Genomic DNA, 17,754 nt, shown 5'->3' with positions numbered 1-17,754 from the left:
TGAACAATATTTACTCTCTGAGTTATGTGGACCTACATGTCCCCTTTTATTTGTAAGCATCACTTTAAAAATGTTGAAAGATAATGTTAATGTTAACTGAATACAAAACTAGAGACTTGTTTAGTAAGATTTTATCAGAAAATATTTTTGAACTTTTATCATGCAATTTAAAACATTTTAATTGCTTAATTAGTATTGTTTTCCTGGTTTTATTTTGTGTTTATGTAACTCTTTTTAAAAAGTTCTTGGCATGAAGTTCGCATGCGATGCTGACAGCACTGAACACATGACTTTTATTATGAACTAGAAGATGGTCTTCCCAGTGAGTCTCAGTCATCTCTGGCTTTTTAAACTGTAACCTTGAAACATGCATTTCCTGTAAACCTACTTTGAAATAAGTATTGTCAAAAGGTGCTATACTCATACAACATTTAACCATGCAAGTACTGTAGTAATGGTTCTTTTTGTTTTTACTATGGGTTTACTGCAAAAGCTGTAGTAAAATCATGGTGATTGTAGTAAAACTATGGTTGATTTTGTTTTTTCTATGGTTTTACTGCAAAAGCTGTAGTAATATCATGGTTAATGTTCAAAAGACTACAAATAATCCCGAATTATCCACTTTTGATCAAAGCATCTGGTAAATGTTATTGTATTTGTATATGTAATATGAAATAAATGAAAATATTAATAAAGTTGCGTCTGTTCTTGAGAGTGGTGTGTATTGTTTTATTATAAACCAGCGGCGGTAGCCGCGGGTGGTCCGTAACGATGAGCAAAACGCCGGTGAACCGCGTCCACGCAGAGCGGCCGGGATGTATCGTCTCGGCATCGGCCGGAGAGCATTTCCGATCAGAGGCCGACGTCGCCGAGACATCTTGCCTATTAGCAAACGCTCCCTGAGCGATATCGTCCCGATGGAATTTTGTAGGTCGGCTCGACATCGGCACAACGTATGTGTGCTGTCTGGGATCTGGGAAGTATGCGCATAGGTGAATAATTCCCTCTGACTATTCTCGACGACCACACTCCTGTCTGGTAGATGGCGGTAAATGCACCTTAAGTTGGTTTGCCAACCGCCAGTTAAACTCTAAAAGAAGAAGAAGAAGAAGACTTTTATTTTGACCGGACGGCGTGACGTCATTGAGGCTGCGTCGCGCTCCTGCGTCTGTGATTCTCCTGAAGGTTTGTTTCTAGACATTTAAAGTGTGCGAATCAATATAACGCGTTAAAACTGACCGATAATTGTGAAATGATGCAACTATTAGAGAATGTAACCATGTAGTGCTTTATCTAATAGCGTTATTGAGCACTGTTTAATGAATAAAGAGCGTCCACAGACAGCAAACACAACTGCGCTGTAAAAACGCTGGTTTTCACGTTGTGAAACTGTTGTGAAAACGTTTTAATCCGACGTGTTTATTACGACAGAAAGTCGCGTTTGAAGGCTGCAAAGCAAAAAAAGAAATAACATAATTTTTAACACTCTAACACGTTTTATTACAGTTACTTATAATGCAAAGTACTTGCCACATCCAAACTGGTATTGCACATGCTGCCATCAAAGTGTTCCCTTTAATATAAAACAATATTATACCTGTATAGTAAAAGAAATGGATTGAGTGTTTTTTTTTTTCTTTCTCTATAATTTGTTGTAGACTGTCATAGGTTACATTTATTTCTGCAAATCTTAATATTCGGCTTATTACAAGCGCTCTTTTACATTTCGCCTTACCTGTAGTGCTGACATCTGGTTGTTGTTCATTTTATAAGCTTATATTAACATATATAGGACTAATAATTTATAATACACAAAAATTTAGTCAACCACTGTATTTACTTACAAAACGCATACAAAATATTTGTACAACTTTTTACAACAACAACATTATATTTTGCTTGCAATTAGGCGATATTGTAGTACGAAATGTAATTTTTTTTTAATTTTTTTTTTTAAAATAATAATGTTAACCAAATAAAGCATTCAGAATGTGAAAATACCAAACTTGTATGTTTTAAGTAGTGTACTTCTAAAATATACCAAGACCAAACTGCAGCTGTATTTCACTGTAAAATAAAGAAAAGAATCCAATCACTTAGCTCCCGTTAAGAAACAACCAATCAGAGGTCCGGTCTGTAACTTTGTTTGAGTTCAAAATGTAGAAAAATGTATATAATAAGCGAGTACACCATGAATCCATTTTCCAAACCGTGTTTTTAGCTTGTCCTGAATCACTAGGGTACACCTATAATAAGTGTTTATATTCTGACTATTTTAGATTGCTTCGGGGGTACCGCGGCGGAGTAACCCAGTACCTTTGTGATTCTTCATAGACATAAACAAAGAGAAGTAGCTCCGGCTACGATGTTCTTCCGCAAGACGCAAGCAGTTCTGTTTATTAACCGCTAGAGCGGCAAAAGTTACCTACTGCAGCTTTAACTAACAGGAAATTATAAAAATTAAAATTGGCAATGTAATATTGACAAATTGATAAAAAAAAAAAATATATATATATATATATATATATATATATATATATATATATTTCCCACTGTCCATCCATGGCCGATGATGACCATTATAGTTTGAGGTGAGGCACATTCACAGTACTCCGGTTCTGTCTTACCTTTAATAATTTTAATTTCAAATAACCTTTTTATTATCTCCTGTGTCTCATTTTGAATTATATTGGTATATAGCAACTTATATAATTAAATGAGAAGGCCTTGTAGGACGTTCAGGGCTAAAAAAAATTGACATGTATGTGATAGGCCTATATTTATTGGAATTAAATTAAATTGGCAATGACATGTTTCTGAGGACAGTTGGTTCCCTTCAGATACATTCAAATAAAGACATCTGACATTTGATTTTAAATGTGCTTATATTTATTTAATGGCATTCTTTTAAAGTTTAATCCAGCCACATCTTGTCTCTTCTTGTCTTTCCGTCCCAACTGTAAAACCTCTTGAAATTATAATTTTGACATTTCTTATACCATTTAACGTATTTAAAACTTTTTCTGGTTGTAAAAACCTAAAGTTTTGAAACCTAAAGTGTGCAGAGTGAGCCGTCGCCATCTTGGCAGCACGACTCTCCCGGACAATTGAAAATGGGCAAACGGGCAGGAGCTGGTTGCTGAAGCCACGCCCACCTAGCGCGACGGCTGTGACAGCAGTAGAAATTCACCTGTCACTCAAGTGGCCACGCCCTTAATCATGCAGAACTTTAAGGCTTAATATAATTTAAACGGATCAGTTATAAAAAAAATCTGGGGGGGGGGGGTGTTTCATGACCCTTTAAATAAGTCCTGAATGACCGTAACAGGTTGGGAGAAAAGCCAATGTGTGTGTCAGATCCGCATCAGGTTTTAAAGAGATTGCTGCCTTTACAGTGAAACCTAGTTGCTTATTAACTTTTTTTATTGAATAATGATTAATTTATTTTGTAGCAAAGTACAAACTTCCTAATTACGGGAAGGAGGCAGGAACCGCTGGAAAATCAAATAAGATTTTAATAATAAAATTGAGACAAAACAGCGCACCAGCCCCTCACAGACGACTGCCGTACACCAACAAAACCAAAACACAAACTAAAATCCAGGCCTGGACCTCTCTCGTCCTTCACTGTACTCCCGAGACTGTGCCCCCCCCCCCCCCCCCCCAATATAATAAATAAACAAATATAAAGTGTTCCGGTGTCCAGACGCACTGTCGCTCAGCCCCCCACCAGCTGGGTGAACTCCTCCGCGGTGCCTGGCGGCAGCACTGGATGACCCTCAGTGGACGACAAGACACTTCTCCAGCGCCCGGTGGACAGCGATGGCTCCTCCGGTTTTGGGCAGCCGGCAGGAGTCTCCGAATTCCCTCTTTTATATCCTACCGATCTCCTCCGTGGGACTCGAGACCGGTGAGTGTCACAGGTGTCGCTGATTTCCAATCACTCCACCGGCCTCGCTCCGTTCCCACGTCTCTCGGCCTGCCCCACCCATCACATATATTAATTTTTAAGTTTATATATATTTTGTATATATAGTTTGTGAAGAATGTTTTAATACATAAAAATTTTCAGTTGTCATATTTTTCAGAGCCTATTAAGTGTTAAAAAATAATTTCTTTTAATTATATTGTAATGTTGAAAGTAGTGTTATCACGGTACCAAAATTTCAGAATTCTGTACCGATACCAGTGAAAATCCATGGTTCTCGGTACCAATTTCGGTACCAAAGCAAAACACAAAAATAAACTAATAATAAAAATAAAAAAAATTAATCACTAAAAATAAATCCAGTGCCAATTTTTATACTCATTTACAATTGTGTGTAAAGTTTTTTACTACAAGTAATAGAATTATGAAAAACAGGTAAACCAGTTTCACCCGAATTTAATTTGTCTTTTAATTAATGACATTTAAACATTTTGTTTTTGGTAAATGAAGTGGATTTGCTATTAAAATTAAAACATGGAATAAATATTGTGTTTTTAGTTTTATAAAAAAAAATTCAACAGTAGTATCAGTATCACATACATTTTACTAGATAATAGTAATATGCATACATATGCAATATGCAATGCCTTTATGTAAAAATGAACTTTTATTTTGCAACCCTCAATGCACACCTTGGCAATATAATCACACACTCTCACACACACACATATGGTTCAAATAAGCTTATATTTGTAAAATGGCACAGCTTCTTAAATCTTAGCTTCTAAGTCAAGTCAAGCATTATATTATGGTATTAAGCACTATTTAATGATAGAACTTTAGTGATTAGAACTAAAACTTGATAATCACGTATGAATGCATAATTGTCATTTTGGGTTTCTGTAAAAAAAAAAAAGCAATAGATCATATTATTATTATTATTAAAAGATAATACTACTACTAATTCTACTACCATACTAACAATATACAATGCACTATGGATTGATGAGCTGCTGGGTTCATGAATATTAATCACGTTGTCTGCGTTCGGTTGAACTGATTTGCTGAAATCAAAACAGGGATGGTGATAGATGAGTGCTAGGCAATGAAATTGCCATTTGCGCATTAGCCCCGCCCACTACCAGAGAAACCGGCATATCTGCTTTCTGCTTGTTCTAAAAAGCTGAATAATTCTAAATGAACTCCATTATTTTGACAGGAAAATACAACAAAGAATATAGTTAACATGTAGCAAGTCGATTCGGTGTTGTAAGACTCTTGTACTCTCTCTCTGCATGTGTGAGAAACAGCGATATCAGTAAAGCGACGGCGAGTCATGCACCCTCACACAGTTTACAGTTCGGCAAATATAGCGCTGTGCGTCCATTGAGATTAACTGAAAAGTACAGATCCTTTAATGGAGAGAACTCTGAAGCGCTCAGTCAGTGTTTAGCGAGGGAAAATATATCTGTGCTAATCCTATAATAGCCTCAAACACACACATTGGCGCATAAAATCTAAGAATTTATTAGCCAATGGCTAGCAATAGACATAATTTAGTCGCCCAGAGTAAAAGTCGCATATGCAAGTGATTTACTCACAATGTAGAGGGGCTTGTTTTGACAGGTTGCCGTGAATACCTTTAAATTGACACTGGTTTTACTCAAATGGAACGGTAAAATGCCTGTGAAGTGACTCAGAACAGTTCTGGTGATGTTGTTTATGTATTAATGTCCACTGTTGGGAGCGTTACTTTAAAAAGTAATTAGTTATAGTTACTCACTACTTGTTCCAAAAAGTAACTGAATTAGTAAATGAATTACTCCATAATAAAAGTAACTCGTTACCAGGGAAAGTAACTATTTGCGTTACTGTAAAAAAAAAAAAAAATGCTATTTGTCGTGGTTTTTTTTTTTTTTTTTTAGCAGTTTTCACGAGTCCGTTGAAATGAGTAGAACAGACAGGTGTTCATACATAACTTTCGATATTTATTGCACGCCAACAGACAGCAAGAGTTTTATCCTGCACTTCAAGTATTATCTTTGTAAGAATAGTCGTTTTGTCGCTAAAAGTATACTGCTGCTCACAAATTGCAAACTTTGTTTTACCCCTAAACAAATAACTGTTTTGAGTATATCGGGACTTAAAGTTAACCCCTAAAGTTAGTTCACGGTTGTGATGCTAACATAGTTTTGAACTAAACTAAACTAAACTATTTCTGTAAAGTAAATATTCAACTGAAGCATCAATTACATGTCAGAAAATAAATGTCAAACAGTTGTATGCATAAACGTGAAATTTATGAAGTGTTTACATAATACATAAAGCCAGTAAAGTAAAGTTTATGAACTGAAACTTGATAAAGGAATATTTAAGTGGATAGTAGGCCTACATCAAGCTGTAATTTAATGAGAATATGAAAGCAGTATTGAGAATGTAAAACTTTGTTTGAAGTCGGTTTATATAATAGGCTGTAAGACAATATAATATATAATACAACAGTTTTAGAAATGGTAAATGTGGTGTAGATATAAAGGAAACTCACTTAACTTGAGAATATTACCGTAGCAGACTTTTATGAGCACTGTTTATTCATATTAAACGCTTAGCTTAAATGTTTTCAAACTTACGGTGTATACTACAATCTCCATGCTCACAGCATCCTAATCACAAATAATTTGTGTATTTATTAAATTTATATTTTCATTGTCTTGCTATCTGGGATTTTGTTATGAAGTTAAAGGTAAGGATTATAATTTTTTTTGGTAGTATTATATCACATTGTGAGTGTAAGCAGATATTGCAAAAACACACAAATATAGGCCACAAAAACTATAAATATTTTTGCACATATGTACACACATTTACATATGCAACGTAAGCTTTGTTTTATGCATTTAAAAAAAAAAAAAAATAATAAATGAATAATAATAATTTGCTAGAAGACTAGCATTAGAGGATCTGAAACTATGATTCAGGATATATCTCGACAGTCTGAAATGTATAGAGGTGCCAAATTGTGCCAATAAGAGTTTTCTAAACCAATAAAAGAACCTTAAAATCAGTTCTTTGATGGACTGGTTATCGCAATTCCATTAAAACTGGTGTAATATGCTCGCTCCTTTTTTTTATTTTATTTTCATTAGTACTCTGGTCAATAATCAAGATGCAAGAAGATAAAAAGCATGAATGGGTTTCTTAGCATCATTCAAAGATAAAAAAGGACAAATCTTGGCATTATTTATCAAATGATTATACATTTTTGTCACTTGATATGTGACTTAAAACTAAGGTCAGAGTCAAGAATCACACCCAGGTTACCCTACCCGTCTTCTATCCTCTCCTGCTCATGTTTAGGCCCACAATATGAATTTCAGTTTTATCTTTGTTCAATTAAATAATAATAAATTGTGTTCATTCTTTTTACAATGATTGACACTCAGGCAATCTCTCTTAATGGTGCAATGATGCGTCGACATCATCGATTACGTTGACTACATACAAAAATACGTTGACGTGCGTGAAATGCGTCGACGCGTCAACTGTTTGTTTACATCTCGTGTAATGGCATACTGGGAATGGAGAAAGTTGCATTTTATCACAAAAACAGAGACCACTGTTATCAAAAGTATGGGAATACTCTAAACAGAGGACAAATAAAATGGCCCTTTGTTCCCTTTGCAAAACCGATATGGTGTACCACGGCAGCACAACTGCAATGCGCGAGCACCTCAGAGGAAAACATCTTGGCGCTCTCCGGTGTTACGGTTTAACTGGTTACCGTGTGATCTAGTGACCAACTTCCTGGTTCAGGTCCGATATTCTTGTGCTTGCGGCATTCTGAAAAGTTGAGATGTTTTTAACTCTATGCTGTGCGGACATGCCTGGAAAAAACGAGCGCGTCGCGACAACGTCGCTTCCATTATGAGCGCGCTTATCGCGCGCCTACATTGGAAATGACGAACTTGAGCTCGCAAAACACGTGATATGTGAACGGCCCCTTAAAAGACAGCGCGCCGCGAGACAACAGTCACAAACCACCGAGCTACCCCGAATCAGCTCCAGATCTCTGGAAACCATGCTAAACCATAGCAGAACCCTGACTACATTTTATGGTTTGTGATGCTAAAGAACATTTCATGACGTCTCAGACAACTGTAAATTTATGGCTACTGTGGTTTAATTATAAACGCAATCATAAACTCATATTTACCATAGTACAATAATTTTCTTTGCCTCTTTATTATTTTATACTGTAAAAACTTCAATCACATTAGTTGAAAATGAATAAAGGTTGAAATATTATATTAGTTGTACTTATATATTTTTTGCAAAGTTATCCAAAGGATTCATTAGCTAATAAAAAAAGAACATTAGATTATTTATTGTAATTAAAATAATCGTTAGATTAGTCGACTAATCGAAAAAATAATCGTTAGATTAGTCGACAGAAAAAATAATCGTTAGTTGCAGCTCTAATCTCTCTAATACATCAGTGTCTCTGAACTCAAATGAAATGTATAATTATATATCCTCAGCATAAAAAATATCATTCATGTCATATCTGAGTTATGCTCCACAAATTGAGCATGTATAAGAAAAACAACTGGTACAAGAACTGATCCTTGTGGAACACCATGTAATATTTCATATGTCTTTGAGATACAATCACCTAAAGGCTATTAACTAAAAAGTTCCTCCCTGTAATATTTGTTTTTAAACTATTAAAAACATTAAGATTACAGATTATGTTTGAAGAGGTTGTACTATAACATTACCTAATTGCAACCAAAATACAATGTTGTGAAAGTACTCTTCGCTCCCTATTTCTTAATCAGTTCATCCTATTCATACACATCATTATTTTCATAGTATTCTTATATTATTCTGTAGTACTAGCTTTGGTTGTGTTTTGCCATCTGAGGTGATTAAAGGCTATTTGAGACAAACCCAGAGATTCCGTTTGGATTTATTTAAATTTTTTTGTTTAATTCTCATCTTAAACAGGACAGGACAAAGTGTCAAAACGCACAGAAAAACTCCTGTTGAAGCTGCTAAGATCCATGTGACACACTATTATAAAGATGGAATGTATTAAAGAAGAGAGTGAAGACATGAGGATTGAAGAATTTTTCAGAGGCAAACATGAAGATACTGAGACACAAACGGAGATGGTGTTTATTAAAGAGGAGAGTGTGGACACAAGGAATGAAGAAGCATTCAGAGTCAAACATGAAGATATTGAGACACAAACAGAGATGGTGTTTATTAAAGAGGAGAGTGAAGACATGAGGAATGAAGAAGCATTCAGAGTAAAACATGAAAATACTGAGGAACAAATAGAGATGGTATTAATTAAAGAGGAGAGTGAAGACTTGAGGAATGAAGAAGCATACAGAGTCAAACGTGAAGGTACTGAGGAACAAACAGGTTGGTTTTCATTTTCAAAGCTGAGCTCACTCATTTGAACTTCATTAATCTCCAAACTCTACAGAAAATATTTACTCTGTTAAAGCTATCATGATGCGATTTCAAGCTTTCTTTTTGGAGCGTTACAAACTGTTCGTAAATAGATAAGATCCTTCGAAATTAGTGCTTGTTTGTCATTTCTCAGATCACAAATGCAGACATGGTTCTATGTTTATGCAGTGCAATGCGACATGTAAAAACACAGTATAAGTCATAATCCATAATTATGTCCCCACTGGATACAACAAATGCCTAGTTTGTAATGAGTTTTATTGCATTGCAAGGCCCTCACACACGGACAAGTGTGAAATCATATACCACTGTAAATACAATTTAAATTTCACATCTCACACACTTCTGTTCACTTTGAATGAAACCTATATGTTTGCTTCGAACTGGAATCATGGCAGAATAAGCTGTGATAACATGGAATAGAGAACCGCTAACCTACCCCAACCCTAAACCTACACTTACAGTAGGATAAATACAGTGTTGGTAGAATAATCAGATAGGTAGCTCAATAGAACTCTGGGACACGGCATCACAGTACGTTCAAGGGGTATAACATTAAAATCACACGCATGCCCAACAGCTCGAGGTATTCAGCCACATAAACTTTTAATGTTCTTTTGAGCAACACCATATGACCCCTTTAATACTCACTTCACCCTCCAAATTGAAAAAGTCATCCCTTCTCAATGCAAGAGAAAAAAAAGTAAATGAATAAAAAATTTAAACATTTGGCTTTAAGTGAAAGGATTTATAAAACTCTCATATGCAAGAGCACCACCCCCAGAAAAAAAAAGTTAACTATGGAAGGTAAGAAAGAATCGAAGTAATGTGCTCTCAATTGTTTAATGTATTTATCTGATAGGCTATAAGGAAGAGTGGTCTCATAATCAAGGTGAGATGTGACAAAGGCATGTAAAACGGTTTCCATTCAGTTTTTTATTTTTTTCAGTTAGTCCTGCTAAGAAATTTGAACATGAGAGATGTTACGACAAACAGGCAGTGATAGATGAGCATTGATGGTTAAACACTGATGGCAATTCTGCAGGCTACAAATAAAGCCAAGCAACTTGGTTGCAAAAAAGAGAACTGGACTGTGAATGACTGGAATAAAGTTCTGTGGACATATGTTTTATTTTTGCTCTAACAGAAGCAAACGGAGATGGAGAGCTAGAGAGATTACGTCGTCAGACCGCCTCACACCCAATGTCAAACATGGAGGTGGAAGTGTAATGGTTTAGGGGTTTTTTTTGGAGCAGAGAATGTTGGAGACTTAAATTTGGGGGTTCTCAGAAATTGTGGTCTGGGGTACCTAAAAATTTAACCGAAATGCAAATGTCCCAGGGTGAATGTCCTTCGTAACCCCGGCATTCTGGCCAAATTTGCTCATCGGCCTCTGTCAATCATTATGGGCAATCATCACCATATCTACTCACTGACTGCATCAGTGCTCTCCACCAATAAGCTTAAGTGTGGTGGGAATGCTTGCACACTATAGGCTTGGACACACTTGTCGTTGAGCATCTGTTAGTCTAGTTTTTGTTGTGTTAATGCCAGCAGCAGTTAGCCCAATTCAGCATGTTGAATCGGCATCAGGGACATTGGCAAGCATGAAAACTCTGATTGGATATTCAGTTTAGTGAATGAGTCCATGCATGAGAATTAAAGCAAAGGATGGCAAGAGCTGTAACCCAGCACAGGCAAGCAGCCATTCTCGGCGCTGGTCACAGACCCGCTTGAGTATATATGTAAGATTTTATGTATTTGTAGGCCTGGAGAGCCGCCACGCTGGCACCAATATACTTGTAGAGTGAAACTCTACATTCCTTTGAGTCATAAGCCAGTCTTATCTAGGTGTCATGTCTTTGATACTACAGTATCAACATATTTAATAATACTTCTTCCTGGGTGTTGAGGCTTATTTATACTACTGCATCGCACCTACGCATTGGCCTCTACGCCGTAGGCTATTCGTCAGTTTTCATTTATACTTTTGCATCGTTGTCCGTGTCGACAAGCAAACCGCTAGTCCGCAGTACCATGAAGAAGTGAAGTGAAGTGACATTCAGCCAAGTATGGTGACCCATACTCAGAATTTGTGCTCTGCATTTAACCCATCCGAAATGCACACACACAGAGCAGTGAACACACACACACACTGTGAGCACACACCCGGAGCAGTGGGCAGCCATTTATGCTGCGGCGCCCGGGGAGCAGTTGGGGGTTCAATGCCTTGCTCAAGGGCAGCTAAGTCATGGAATTGAAGGTGGAGAGAGAGCTGTTCATGCACTCCCCCACCTACAATTCCATCCGGCCAGAGACTAGAACCCACAACCCTTCGATTTGGAGTCCAACCCTCTAACCATTAGGCCACGACTTCCCTTCTCGAAGCGGCTCGTCAGAGAAGTATTATAGCCATGACGGTGGCAAATAAATATCAAATCATTATTTAAAACTACAAAAGGAGACAACACCGGAAAAGAAGATTGCAGCATTCTTTCAGTCTCCACAAGGACTTGTACCACGGCAGATCAACATTGTTTGTCATGGACAAGTACTGATGTATAATGCTATGCAGTATAATAAGACACTTGTTTCTTTGCTTTGTTTTATTTTATATGAGAAGGTGTAATATTTAAATATATTAAAGTAGTGATGGTTGAGGAGAGACCCCACACACGATTGTAAAGCATTTTGTATTTACAACAATACACAAAGCTCTATATAAATGCATCATTCATTCATTCATTCATTCATAAAGTACACATGAACACACAAAACTCAAGTGCATATGGTGGTAGGGTTTCCAGCAGACCAAGCACAAGATGGTGCTTCAGGTATGCGTAAAATTGATGCACTGTTAGATTTTTGGAGAGGTGCACATCAGCCTATGGCGTAAGGGAATACATGTACGAGTAGGCTACGACGTAGGTCCGATCCAGAAGTATAAATCAGCCTTTAGTTCACATAACTCTGACAGATAGGTTGCTTGTTGGGTTAGGATAATATTTTTTGAATATTTTATACCAGGGATGTCAAATTCAGTTTTGGTAGGGGCAAACCCTCTAGAGTTTAGCTAACCAATGCAGGACTGTGACCCTCAGGGAGCAGAGTTTGACACTTCTTTTTGGACATAAAAGGGAGATTTGGTCATTATTTCTGTTCTACTGCTGCTTTTAAATGGTTGTTAATTTGTATTTGTATCTTTTCACCCTAGACCCGAAAGAGGAGCATGAATTATTGAATGAAATGCAAGATAAAGATCAGTACACCAAATATAATTCCATAACTGGAGAAAAATCTTTTAGTTGTTCACAGACTGAAAAGTCTTCCTCACTGAAAAGAGCTCAAAAGACTGAAAGTAGAAGTAATTTCACTTGCCAACACTGCGGAAAGAATTTCAATCAACAAGGAAACCTTAAAGTCCACATGAGAATTCACACCGGAGTGAAGCCTTACACCTGCAAACAGTGTGGAAATACTTTCACAGAAAAAGGAAACCTTAAAAAACATATGAGAGTTCACACAGGAGAGAAGCCTTACACGTGCAAACAGTGTGGAAAGAGTTTCAATCAACAAGGAATCCTTAATGTCCACATGAGAGTTCACACTGGAGAGAAGCCGTACACCTGCCCTCAGTGTGGAAATAGTTTCACTGAAAATGGAAACCTTAAAAGGCACATGAGAATTCATACTGGAGAGCAGCCTTATGCATGCCTTCAATGTGGAAAGAATTTTACACATAAAAGCATTTATAATGCCCACATGGGAATTCACACTGGTGAGAAGCCTTTTACCTGCCAACAGTGTGGAAAACATTTCAGTCAACAAGGAAACCTTAAAGTCCACATTAGAGTTCACACCGGAGAGAAGCCTTACACCTGCAAACAATGTGGACATGGTTTCATTAAAAAAGAAAGCCTTAAAAGACACATGAGAGTTCACACTGGTGAGAAGCCTTACACGTGCTCTCAGTGTGGAATCAGTTTCACTCAACTATCAAGCTTTAACAGGCACATGAGAGTTCACATCAGAAAGGAGCATTAAAACTTCTGTGTGGAAGAACTTCAAAACTAAACATCAAGGCCAATGTATACTATGGTTTTTACATCTACACGATGGTCTGCGTACACTTTGCATGACACAAAATACACCAAAATAGTCTGCATGATTGAAATCGCAAAATTGCACGTTCTGATTGTTAGGGTTCAAAGTCCAAAGCGTCCAAATCTGTGTGTGCTGATACAATGTTATTTGTAAGTTGTTCAGTCACATTAATGAATTTTTACAAGACATGACAATGAGATAAGTACGATGTATTCGTATTGAGACTCGTTAATAAATCTGCTGTTGTCAACGAAAAGAAGCTCTGAGGTCTTCCTACGCGTTTCTGTCAAAATAAAAGTTGAGAAAAAGCAAGAGCTCTATCAATATTTAAATAGATGTTAGTATTATAATTTAACTGTTGTTCTGTAAACAAAAATTAAGTGAGTTATAATGATAAGCACTACAACAGTTCTGCTGATACATTGTAACACACACACAGTGTTCAAATTGGGATTTGTAATATTTTCTAATAGTTTAAAAGAAGTCTATTCTCAGCAAGGCTGTACAGTAAAAAAAATACATGCCTAATTCAAGAGGGGGTTCTGAATGCCAAAAATATTATTTTACTAACTTTTTAATTTTAAGTAAAATTTAGCAGAAGACCAGGGTGATATTTGGAAGAGTGCCAGGAAAAAAAATAGTTTTGATAGGTATGGTGAGACCCTATCTGTGTGGAAATAATTCAATATCACAATATATTGTTATTTTTGTTTGCTTTTTTTTAACACTAAACCATGGGGGAGCTTTTAATCACACAGACTGTACATGATGTATAAGATGAGGTATATTTACAAAAACAATTACATCTCTCTGAGTTTTATTTCAGAAACGTTATACAGTATTGTACTATAAATCAGTCATTTGAAAACCCTGCATTTCCCTGTGTATAAAAAACAAGTGTTAAGAATGTGCAACAGAATGAATAAAAATATGGGAGGGCGGGGCAAACACTTTTTGGTTTTGGTCAATTAAAATCAATTCAAATAAATTTTTCAATGTTACATTAATACTTTTACACAAGTAACATACACATCTCTGCTACAAACAAACACTTTGTTTCTAGGACCTACCATTTTCGTACAATTACAATGAAAGTGACAGAAGAACAAATGTTACACCTTACCCAACAGGTGGGGTTAATTGTAAAACACAATTTGAACTGATTGATTAACTGATTATTTAAATGTTTTTTGTTTTTTTAACTTGAACACAAATATTCAAATACTATTCTGGGTAAAACTATGAAGCCCATATTTATAATACATTATAAGGGTATTCTTAAAGCATTATAATGAATGCATAATGCATTATAAAAAAAAACTTATAATATGTTGTCGTCTCATGCATATTCATAACAAATATATTATAATTACTTATTTGTGGTTATTGCTTTTAAGAGTATGATTATTTATAACACAATGAACACGTTGCATCCACTTTTACAATGGATTATAATTTGAACTATTTTTTTTATTTGTTTTATTTAGTTTGATTATTTTGATGGGACCCTTTAGACAGCTGTTAATAAGTAACTGTATCTACATAACAACTAGTGGTCTTTAGAGTATTAGTATGTCTGCCACTGTAAATATATGCCAACACTTTATTTTGATGGTTAACCAACAGATAAACTAACTGTGTCTTTGCAAGTGTCATCTTATTCTTCCATACTAGATTCTACCATTCTTGAGCATCTAATACTCTAATGAGAGAGTTGGCATGTAGATGAAAAGTCACTTATAGTCGATTGATTAAGGGGACCATGAAAATAAAATTTAGCCATATAAATAATTTAATTTTTTTCAGTTGGAGTATTAAGCTCACATCATTTAATTAACATTAGCTCCACAGTAACACTCAACATCTAACCACTCACAAGCTGTAGTAAGATACTGTGCAGATCTTAATTTCAAGATATGATACAGTCTATTATACTGTAAATGAAGTAGATTTAATACAGTGTTCTTTGTGTGTTATAAATAATCATACTCTTAAACTTATAACCACATATACGTATTATGATGTATTATAACGTCTCGGTTACGTACGTAACCCTCGTTCCCTGATGGAGGGAACGGAGACGTTATGTCGACCGACAAATGGGGTCTCACTTGGGAGGCCAATCATCTCTGATTTTAAGAGAAAACGCCAATGAAATTGGCAAGTGGATTAACACAGGTGAAAGGTGCATCCACTCATTAGGTTTTACGCTGAGGAGCCGAGAACGTGTCCCGGCAACAGCGAATGGTTCAAGATTGTGGCATGGGGACATAACGTCTCCGTTCCCTCCATCAGGGAACGAGGGTTACGTACGTAACCGAGACGTTCCCTATCTGTCGGTCACTACGAGTTATGTCGACCGACAAATGGGGTCCTATGGAAAACGCCATAACCTGAACCTCGTCACAACCCTGAGGCACTGCAATTGTTGACAAGCCTTGGTGTGCCACAAAAGCTACGCTTAAGGTCGTAACCTTCCCAAAGCCCCAGCGCAAATTCACTGACCTTGGTACCGAAGGGGCCAAAGGGTGAGTACATCGCTGCCGGAGAAGGCCATGCTGCTGTTCCGCCCACAAAAGAAAATGGAAGGGATTTCAACCTTCGGTGAAAGATTGCTTCAAATCTTCCCTATTTGTTCTTTCAGCTGGCAAGACAATGGGGAAGCGAGCCTTAGGAAGGCCGCTATGGAGACCACATCCTACCCGTAGGGAGGTGACATGTGGATATACCGATATGGACTGACCCAGGGGGCAGTACACATATGGAAGGGTCTCTGAGGCAGGTCCTACCTTAGAGTAGGGATGGAACGGCTGCCAGAAGAGACTGAAAGAACGATCTGTCAAGGTAAGACACGGGTTTGCCAAGAGGGAAACCTTACCGTAGAAGAATACACATATGGGATTACCCGTAGGGAACCCAGCCATATGGACACCTAGCCCAGTACAGGGGCTGACCGGCTCCGGGCATGCTAACACCAGTACTGGGCCTGGCGACAGACTGCTCCGCCAAGTCATGTCGCCGAGGGTGCTGGAGGATGCTCGACCAGGGTACGCCAACCGGGGAACTCTACTGGGAGAAGAAGGCGCTCACATCCCCGTGTTAGGGGGAATGGCGCAGCAAGCGAGACACCCAGCCAGCCCTTCCCGCCAATTACCTGTTACCCAACACACGGGAAGAAACTGGCTCTACACGGAGGTTGTAAAACCTCGCAAGGGTGTTAGGTGTCGCCCAGCCCGCAGCTCGACAGATGTCTGCCAGAGAGGCGCCGTGCGCCAACGCATAGGATGGGGCCACACTCCGTGTGGAGTGGGCCCTCACCCCCAGGAGGCACGGCTCGCCTTGGGAATGGTAAGCCAAGGCGATGGCGTCCACTATCCAGTGGGCCAACCTCTGCTTAGAGACAGCCTTCCCCTTCTGCTGACCTCCAAAGCAGACCAGGAACTGCTCAGAGCTTATGAAGCTCTGGGTGCGGTCCACGTATATGCGAATCGCTCTTACGGGACACAGCAACGACAAGAGAACGTCAGCTCGACCGAATCCAGCGGCTCAAAGGGACCCCTCTGAAGTCCCGCCAGGACAATAGAGAGGTCCCAGGAGGGAATCAGGGGTGTCCTAGGAGGATGTAACCTTCTGGCACCCCTCAGGAACCTAACGATCAGGTCATGCCTCCCCAGGGACCGGCCGTCCACTGCATCGTGATGGGCTGCAATGGCAGCCACATACACCTTCAGGTTGGAGGGTGACAGCCCACGCTCCAGCCTTTCTTGCAGGAAAGAAAGCACGACTCTGACCGGGCATCTCCACTTCAGAGCATAGGCCTGCCTCGTAGAAGGGGCTCTAGCCTGAGTGATAGTGTCTACCACTGCTGGGGGCAGATCACTTAGATCTGCCGCGTCCCGTCTAGAAGCCACACGTGGAGGTTCCAGAGATCTGGACGCGGGTGCCAATGGTGCCAAGCCCCTGAGAGAGAAGGTCTCTCCTCAGGGGGATGCGCCAGGGAGGGGCTGTCACGAGGAGCATGAGTTCCGAAAACCAGGTCCGGGTGGGCCAGTAAGGCGCAACCAACAGGACCTATTCCTCGTCCTCCCTGACCTTGCACAGAGTCTGTGCGAGCAGGCTCACTGGGGGAAACGCATACTTGCGTAAAGCCCGAGGCCAGCTGTGTGCCAGTGCATCTGTGCCCAGGGCGGCCTGGGACAGAGAATAGTACAGCTGGCAGTGGGAGGACTCGCGGGAAGCAA

The 17,754-nt window shown here is 38.5% G+C and overlaps 1 protein-coding gene across 2 annotated transcripts; it reads left to right on the top strand.

Annotated features, from left to right (window-relative positions):
• Positions 1 to 1,127: 1,127 nt before the first annotated feature.
• On the top strand, positions 1,128 to 14,817 carry LOC113091503 (gastrula zinc finger protein XlCGF8.2DB-like). 2 transcript variants are annotated; one of them, XM_026257074.1, is made up of 4 exons: positions 1,147 to 1,185; positions 3,707 to 3,910; positions 8,936 to 9,358; positions 12,624 to 14,817. In XM_026257074.1, the coding sequence occupies exons 3-4, from the start codon at positions 9,013 to 9,015 to the stop codon at positions 13,451 to 13,453; spliced, it is 1,176 nt and encodes a 391-aa protein (XP_026112859.1). In that variant the 5' UTR covers positions 1,147 to 1,185; positions 3,707 to 3,910; positions 8,936 to 9,012; the 3' UTR covers positions 13,454 to 14,817. The 2 variants fall into 2 exon arrangements, with proteins under 2 accessions (XP_026112858.1, XP_026112859.1); XM_026257073.1 differs by lacking the exon at positions 3,707 to 3,910 and having other exon boundaries at positions 1,128 to 1,185.
• The last annotated feature ends 2,937 nt before the right edge of the window (positions 14,818 to 17,754 follow it).

The sequence above is a fragment of the Carassius auratus genome, unplaced genomic scaffold (genome assembly GCF_003368295.1).
Source record: "Carassius auratus strain Wakin unplaced genomic scaffold, ASM336829v1 scaf_tig00214205, whole genome shotgun sequence".
Classification (NCBI taxonomy): domain Eukaryota; kingdom Metazoa; phylum Chordata; class Actinopteri; order Cypriniformes; family Cyprinidae; genus Carassius; species Carassius auratus.
This window is presented reverse-complemented; position numbering and strand designations above follow the sequence as displayed.